This window comes from Dipodomys spectabilis, unplaced genomic scaffold (genome assembly GCF_019054845.1).
Source record: "Dipodomys spectabilis isolate Male_0828 unplaced genomic scaffold, ASM1905484v1 ptg000009l, whole genome shotgun sequence".
NCBI classification, from domain to species: Eukaryota; Metazoa; Chordata; class Mammalia; order Rodentia; family Heteromyidae; genus Dipodomys; species Dipodomys spectabilis.
This window is the reverse complement of record NW_024870686.1, coordinates 23,408,304-23,417,206: the sequence shown is the minus strand read 5'-3', so window position 1 is coordinate 23,417,206 and position 8,903 is coordinate 23,408,304. Positions and strand designations below refer to the sequence as shown.

At 37.9% G+C, this 8,903-nt stretch overlaps 1 protein-coding gene across 1 annotated transcript; it reads left to right on the top strand.

The window, feature by feature from the left end:
- Positions 1 to 3,253: 3,253 nt before the first annotated feature.
- On the top strand, positions 3,254 to 5,503 carry LOC122125306 (disintegrin and metalloproteinase domain-containing protein 29-like). Its single transcript, XM_042699907.1, has one exon. It carries the CDS (start codon positions 3,254 to 3,256, stop codon positions 5,501 to 5,503), a length of 2,250 nt encoding a protein of 749 aa, XP_042555841.1.
- Positions 5,504 to 8,903: the final 3,400 nt, after the last annotated feature.

The window sequence follows — 8,903 nt, the reverse complement described above, 5'->3', positions numbered from 1 at the left end:
TCTCTTTCTTTTTTTGTCGGTCATGGGTTTGAACTCTGGGCCTGGGTGCTGTCCCTGAGTTCTTCAGCTGAAGGCTAGCGCTCTCCCACTTGAGCCACAGCACCACTTCTGGTTTTCTGGGTGTTGTATTGGAGATGAGTCTCATGGCCTTTCCTGCCCAGGCTGGCCTTGAACCACGATCCTCAGATTTCAGCCTCCTGAATAGCTAGGATTATAGGCTACAGGTGCCCGGCTCTGAGACTCTTCATTTTATTGTTTAATCATTGTTTCTGTAAGGCATCCTTAGCCACGTCTTATCAGATGATATAGCAATTCTTCCTACCGCTATTTTAAACATAAATGTCAATTCTTTGGGGAACTATATCTGGCACCTTCTAAAAGAATGAGACATCTTTTCTTTGTCAGTACTTTGTAAGCAATAAAGTATCATCCTCAATAACAGAATAATTTCTTCATACCCCTCTCAAGTATCTCAAACTATACCTCCATTCATGACATATTTCTTGTACCAAAGATACACTTAAAATATTTTAGATTGCAGAATTAACTTTTCACAAGCATGACAGTTCAATAACACATCTTTCTTCATTCATGTTTCTGAATAACTCGTTTATTCATCATATGAAAAATGCTTCACACTGGCCATTACTCACTGTTTGATGAATAAATGAATGATGTTTTATTAAAAAATTACTTAAAAAAGTAGAACTTTTGGAAGTGGCATTTTCACGTGAAGTAGTAGAATGTTAGTCTTGAGAAAAAAAGATCAGGGACAGATTCTTGGCCCTGAGTTCAAGACCCATTGCTGACAAAAATAAATAAATAAGAAAAGAAAAGGCGAAAAAAAACAACTCTTCTATCCAAACTATGAACAGTAAAGTTTTGGGGCTTGAACTCTGGGCCTGGGTGCTATCCCTCAGCTCTTCAGCTCAAGGTTAGCACTCTACCACTTGAGCCACAGTGCCACTTCCAGTTTTCTAGTGGTTTATTGGAGATAAGAGTCTCAGGACTTTCCTTCTAGGGCTGGCTTTGAACTGAGATCCTCAGATCGCAGCTTCCTGAGTATCTGTGATTACAGGTGTGAGCCAATGGTGCAATAAAATATTTTAAAGTGAATTTTTATAAGAATTAAAATCCTCTGCAGGGCGCCAGTGGCTCACACCTGTAATCCTAGCTATTCAGGAGGTTGAGATCTGAGGATCGCAGTTCAAAGCCAGCCAGGGCAGAAAAGCCCATGAAATTCTTATTTCCAATAAGCCACCAGGAAACCGGAAGTGGCACTGTAGCTCAACTGGTACAGTACTAGCCTTGAGCTGAAGAGCTGAGGGACAGTGCTCGGGCCCAGAGTTCAAGCACCATGACCGACAAAAAAACAAACAACAACAAAAAAACCTCTGTTTTCATGGCTACCCAATAGTGGTATCCAATTTTCCTCAAGTATTTGTTTGCTTTGTTAAATGGGGTTCTCTTTCAAAAGTGGTCATATCATTCTCCTGCTCTGATCAGTCTACTTTGAAAGTTTATTCATGACTTAACAATTCAAACAATATAGATGCTGACAATCTTAATGCAAAAGAATAGATTTCTTCTGGGAAATCCTACACTTAGGCATTTGGATTCTGTTAAACTATGCTTTTCTAATATCCTTTTTTTTTTTTGTCAGTCATGGGGCCTGAACTCTGGGCCTGGGCTCTGTTCCTCAGCTATTCGGCTCAAGGCTAGCCCACTACCCTTCCTTGAGCCACAGCACTAAATTCAGCTTTTTCTGCTTACATGATGCTGAGGAATCAAACTCAGGGCTTTGTGCATGTAAGGCAAGCACTCTACCATTGAGCCACCTTCCCAGTCCCTCAAATATTCTTTAGAAGCTTTTGAAAACATTTTTAGGCTACTATCTTTATTTCAATTAGCTATTTATCTTTATCAAGCTGCCTAGTTTAAGCTTCATCTGATTTTGTCCTGTCATATTGTTTATTAGCACACAATCCTTATTTGTTATATTTCAGGTACAATACTACATATGTTCACCCTCCAGTTTTATACAGTCAATAACAGAAATGAAAACTCAAAAGACTCTCTCAGAGCATAAGTTCCCAATGCTTATACGACTATATAATTATCAGCCAAGGACACATCTGACCAAGTCCCCTTCCTGTACTCTGTGTTAACTCAGGAATTTATCAGCATTGCTGCCATGAAGAGAGTAGCAGAAATCATTAATAAACATATTCACTGAAAACCTATCAATGTTTCCTGCACTGATAATATCTACTAAGGAGTCATTCTAGACAGCAATGTCAACAAATAGAAAAGTTGAAAAAAAATATGTAGAAAGACCCCAAGTTTGGTCTTACTCTAGCAAAAGGAAAAACCCAGGGCCATTATCAAATTCAAGTTACTCTTTAAATTTTAATTCTCACATTAATTTAATTTCATTTTGATTCAAAATGTAATTCTCCTATTGACTAGATTCTCTAGATAAACTGCCTAAACAGAAAGTTACATTAAATTAGCCCAAAGGATAATTCTCCACATTTCATGAATAAATTGGTCTCTTTAGCTCTTCTTTTTAAAAAATCCCTTATGACCAGTAGCTATAATCATTACACACACACACACACAGACACACACACACACACACACACACACAAAATTCCCATGAAACAATGTAATAAATATACTATACTTGTCATCATTCTATGGTCAACTATCATTATCTATACACCTAACCGCGTCTCTCCACAATCTTCCTTTTTGTGTTTCTCTTTTTGTAAAGGTAAGAATTTTGGAGCCTTTAGAAAACTAGCATTCTTGATTATAGTGGTAAATTCTCATATTTCTGCAACACTTACAGGCTAGCTTTTTGTTAGTCAATTGGAGGCAAAGTCTGAAGACTTTAATGCCCGGTCAGGCTTTAACTTTAGGAGCCAAGTCAAGAGCAAGTAAGAAGCCAGTTCCTTGATCAAATCACAGACTGCTTATCCTATACACTTCTCCTTTTCCCCGCCACTGTGTTTCATTACTACTGCCTCATTACGACTTCTGTTCACATGCTGCTTTGTATGTTGCTTTACAGGGATGTAGCTCTAATGATTCAACTGGCAGAAGACAGATCCTCAATCAGTAGTACTGCACACTAACCATCTCAGAAGAAGCAGCCACTCTAGCTCTCATTCTTACATCCATTTTCTCTAAACCAACGTTTTTGTGTAGAGTGGGTTTCATTACAATTGCGATAGAAACTCTGTTATACATGAAGATCTTACTCTTGTTGCACTGGTTTGGAGTGACTCTGCCCATTTTGGGACTCACTCAGCCTGAGCCTCTCAAATATCACTACCCGCCAGAGGTAGCAATTCCCTTGAGGTTAAGTGACACTGACAGAAGAATGAAGATACCAGGCTGGATTTCCTATAGCCTGCACATTGAAGGTCAAAGACACATCATCCACATGAAGGCCAAGAAGAATTTGATAGTCAAAAACTTACCAGTGTTCACCTATACAGACCAGGGTACTCTGCTTGAGGACTATCCTCATGTCCAGGATAACTGTTATTATTATGGCTTTGTGGAGGGGGACCCAAAATCGCTCGTCGCCATGAGTGATTGCACCGGGGGCTTTCAAGGGATGCTAGAGACAAACAACATTACGTATGAAATCATGCCCATAACGTCTTCTACTACATTTCAACACTGGGTGTACAAGTTATACAGTGAGGAAACAGCAAATGTCAGCAAATCTAACATGATGTCAGATAAAATTCCACTCCCAATGGAGTTGCAAGAGAGTGCCCAATCCAACCGGAACCAATATCTGCCTGGGTACGAAGGCTGGTGGGTCCATTATAGGACTGTTGAATATGCAATGGTGGCAGATAATAGTATATACATCAGATTTGAAAAGAATGAGTCAAAGCTGATGGACGAGCTATTTGTTGTATCAAATATAGTGGATACAATTTTTGCTCCTATGGGTATTAATGTATTAATGTGTGGTTTGGAGATCTGGACTGAAAGAAACCCATTTAAAACATATAATGGAATGCATTCTCTGTCCCTATTTTGCAGATGGAAAATGACCAACATTACTCCTCGAATACCTCATGATACTGTGCATCTTTTTATAAATAACCACCTCAGAGGACTAAGTGGTTTAGCACATGTTAAAGGCATGTGCCGTCCAGCATGGAGCTGTGCAATTGTCACATTCATAGACAGAACTGTAACACTGTTTGCAATTGCAGTGTGTCATCATATAGGTCATAATTTGGGCATGGTGCATGATGAGCCAATGTGTAAGTGTGGGCACTGGAAATGTTTAATGCACGAGGATAACCCACCCACACCTAAATTTAGCAATTGTAGTTATCAGGCTTTTTTTGCATACATTGTAAGTAATACAAGGTGTATGATGGAAACAACACACACGAAGGACATATTTGCCTTTGAGCGTTGTGGGAATGGCATTGTTGAACGAGAAGAAGAATGTGACTGTGGACCTTTACTGCGCTGTGAAAAAGATCCCTGTTGCATGCCCAACTGTACTCTGAGTTATGGATCTAATTGTGCCTTTGGACTTTGCTGTAGTAAAGAGTGCAAATTTTTGCCCTCAGGGCAAATGTGTAGAAAAGAAGTGAATCTGTGTGATCTTCCAGAATGGTGCAATGGAACGTCTCATAAATGTCCCGATGATGTATATGTGGAAGATGGAATTCCTTGTAGTCAGACCTCTTACTGTTATGCAAGGGAATGTAATGACCGCAATAAACTGTGTAGGGACATTTTTGGCCCCACGTCCAAGAGTGCACATCAGATTTGCTATGATCACGTAAACGTCCAAGGGACCCGTTTTGGTCATTGTGGCTTACATGGTGTTTCATATAAGAAATGCGATCTCACGGATGTCCTGTGTGGCCGAGTTCAGTGTGACAATGTGTCCAACCTTCCTGTTTTGACAGAGCATAACACTGTGCACCTTGCTAACTTCAATAACATCATGTGCTGGGGAACTGATTTCCATCCTGGCCTGAAAATACCTGACATCGGTGCTGTGAAAGATGGTACAGAGTGTGGTGTGGATCATATCTGCATCCGTAGGCAGTGCCAGCATATCTCCGTGCTGGATAGTAATTGTTCTCCTACGTCGTGTAATATGAGGGGGATCTGCAACAATAAACATCACTGCCATTGCAACTATTTGTGGGATCCTCCCAACTGTGCAAGCACAGGCCATGGAGGCAGTGTTGACAGTGGCCCACCCCCGAAGAGAGAGCAGAGAAAGAAGATTTGTTACCTGTGTCTTCTGCTGCTTATTATTTTGTGTATTTTAGTAGGTGTTCTTGTCTATCTTTGCGTGACAGAAATATATAAGGACGAAGAAAAAGTAGAAGGAAGATCTCAAAGTACACAGAGCTTTGTGTCTCGCCACAAACCATCTGCATCAAGAAGGTCATCAGTAATAAGCTCAAGATTATCATCCATTAAAAGTTTCCGTATCAGTTAAATTTTAAATGCCAGTGTGTTTATAGCTTTTAGTATAGTACTTTGAACAATGCACAATTTTAAGGAAATTTTCCCCCTTATATTTCTCTCTTTTCCTGAAAAAAAAATATATGGCAAATGAGCAGTGGACATTTTTTAAAGCTATTTATTATGAGCAGTAAGATTCCTATTATCTATCTATCTATCTATCTATTTGTCTCTATATCTATATCTATATATTTATTTACATTTACTAATTCCACATTTCTGCTGTGAAAGCAGAGTCCTTAGAGGATTATAGGATTCTGTAAGTGAGAATGATCTGGAACCTAGAAATCTACCAAGCTGTTTTTGCCTTCACAATGATACATGGTCTTAATTTGCCTCCTATGTTTTTAAATTCACCAACCACATTGCCAACCTCAGAGATACTAGCATAGCTGTCTGTACTGTGAGCCTCAGAGTTCTGAATCCCAGCACTTTAAGCTCTTATCTGATATATACCATGTGTCCAGCACTAGATTAGCAGTACCAATATCAGTAGAATTAAGTCTCAGATCCATAGTTTAGTGTTAGTCTTCAATTTTCTAGTAATCTCCTTTTCTTCCACTATGCTTCAACCTCATGAATGAAATAATCCTCTTTGGATTACTATTTCATAATGAATACATAGTGGCAACATGCCCCTAAAATGTCTTGTTCTTCAACATTTATTTATCTAGTTCTTTTATATTTTATTAGATCTCCTCCTAAGTTCTTTGCCCTTAATTTTTTCTTCCCTCCTTCCTTTTTCCATAATTCACTCCTCCCCCCTCCTCTTTCCCTCCTTCCCTCTCTTCCTTCCTTGTTTCTCTCCTTTCTACCCTATCTTTTTCTTTCTCTGATATTCTTTGATGGATATCTGAGTATCTGAAAAATGAAGACAGTATGATGAAGAGATATCACAAGTTATTTCCGTTAGATTTATAGACTTTTTTCTTTATCCTGCCTTCACATAATTTCTAAAATTGCTACAAAGTTTACTTCTAAAATGTTATTTGATGATCTTTCCTCTTCAACTACTAATTTATTTTGGTTACACAATGAAATGAAGGGGATAATTTATAATTTATGTAATTCTACATGGGCTGTCAAATAATATAACACCAAATAACAAGTTTATACTTAAATGCATTAAAAACAAGCGGAAAATTATGTAGTATGTATACACAATGCATTTTTCCTGCCAATTAGAAAGAATGATATTTTACCATTTGTAAAGCAATGCAAAGACTTGTAAAAATTATGTTCATTGAAGTATGTCAGGCTCTGAGAGCCAAAGGATACATGCTCTTCCTAATATGGAAGCTAGATTTAGATTACATCTCATAAATATGTTGGGTAGTATGCAATTGTGTACAAATGTACTAACTGAAATGTGGTCGATTCAAAGATCTCAAGTCAATTTCTTAGAAATTCAAAATCAAATTTCAGTGAATAACATACCAGGAAATATGGGTACTGTAAAGAATTGTGATTGGGGAAAGCAGTACATAAATGTAGAGGAGAGTAGGAGAAAAGTGCAGAAATGAATCCCAAAATATATCCTGCAAAATTATGAACAATGAGGGAAGGGGTGGGTAGGGGAAGGATGGGTTAAAATGTTGAAAGGGAGATGTGGGAGAAGATGGTGGAAAGAAAACAGAGAACCAATACAGCTCTTTGCAAAGAAGCAGAGTTTTAGGGTTGCATTGAGTTATCTACCAAGTAAGTCACACCAAGTAAGCTATAATTACACATGGATTTATAAATGAAAATTATAAGCCACTTGCATAAGAAGGCAGAATTAAGCACCCACCAAAGGTGGTGGCAGCAGCCTAGGGAGCTGCAGCAAAGGCAGTTGTGGGATTGGATTTGCTCCTGTTTCCAAATGAGCAGAACAAACCATAGATATACAAGTAAAATGGTAAATCAAGGAACCTCAACTCCCACTCAAAATAACCAGGTAATAGAACAGTCAATGAAAGATCTAGAGGATAGTTCTCAAAATGTTTTATAAACACTGCTGGTAAATATGTTGAATGAAAAGAAAGCCTGGAAAAGGCTTTGTGTGACTGTGATATGACAAATGGAAGTTGTGAGAGGAATTTGTGGAATCCACAAACAGAATGCAAACTGAATTCCAAGACTAGGAAAGGGAGTCCAATGGAAAAAAAAAATCCTGTCATTCAGCTAAAGAATATGAGAAAACCCACTGAAATAAAATCAAGGAAGTAAGTCCATACAGACCTAAAACAAGGCTTCACCTAAGAGACTTGAGCCATCAAAAATGATTAGAAGTCAGGGAAATAAAAAAGCAAACTGGAATATTTTGAGAGCGGACTGGATGATATAGAAGACAGTTTCTGGAATTGAAGACAGTCCAGATATTATAGAGAAAGAATAGAATTATTCAGAACAAATCTAAGAAACAAAAATCCTTACAGGAGTTTCATGACTTAAAATACCTAATTTAGGCTTAATAGGTACTGATGTAGGACAAGAGAAGGAAGCTAATTATATAGGAGATATATTTAGCAAAATCCTAGCTGAGGACTTGCCAAACATTCAAAATAATAAGCCCATTCATATATAAGAAACCTTTAGAATCCCAAACAGAACATTTCATGACCATACTTAAATTCACACAGGATCATTAGAGTCCAAGGAAAAGATCCTTAAAGCTGTCAAAGAGAAAAGATTAATTACCTGTAAAGGAAATCCAATCAGAATAACTACAGATTTATCTTCCAAGACCAAAAAATTGAGGAGTGTGTGGATTGAGGTATGTCATGCCTTAAAGACAAAAACTACCAATAAAGAATAGTGTAACCAGCTAAGCTCTCCTTCATAACCAAGGGAAAATAAAAACCACAACAAAGAAAAATGGAAACAGCGCATCTCCACTAAACCCACATTACAGAAGCTACTTAAAGACCTACTACACATAGAACACCCCCCAAAAAAAATTATATTGGCAGAAAAACTGTCCCTTACCATATGACCAGGTAAATACAGTAAGAAATGATGAGGCACAATCCCTAAAAAGGAACTATCAAACACTTTTCAGTACTAACTCTCAATATTAATAGATTTAACTCTCCAACAAGATCCATGAGTTTGCTATCTTCAAAAGACACACCTTGCCCACACAAACATTCTGAAAGTGAAAGGCTGGAATAAAATCTATCAAGCAAACAGCCCCCATAAACAGGCCAAAGTTGCAATACTCAGATCAGATAGACTTTAAATAGATTTCAAATTAAACTTATGAGAAGAGACAGTGAAGGCATACATACAAATAAGTGGATCTCTCCTACCGATGGATATAAAAATTCTAAATATCTATATACCAACTGCTGGAGCACCGAACGTCATCAAACAAATACTTCCAACCCTAAAAA

Bases quoted from the DNA above. Each gene is read 5' to 3' on its own strand.
- LOC122125306 (XM_042699907.1), top strand. From the start codon at position 3,254: ATGAAGATCTTACTCTTGTTGCACTGGTTTGGAGTGACTCTGCCCATT.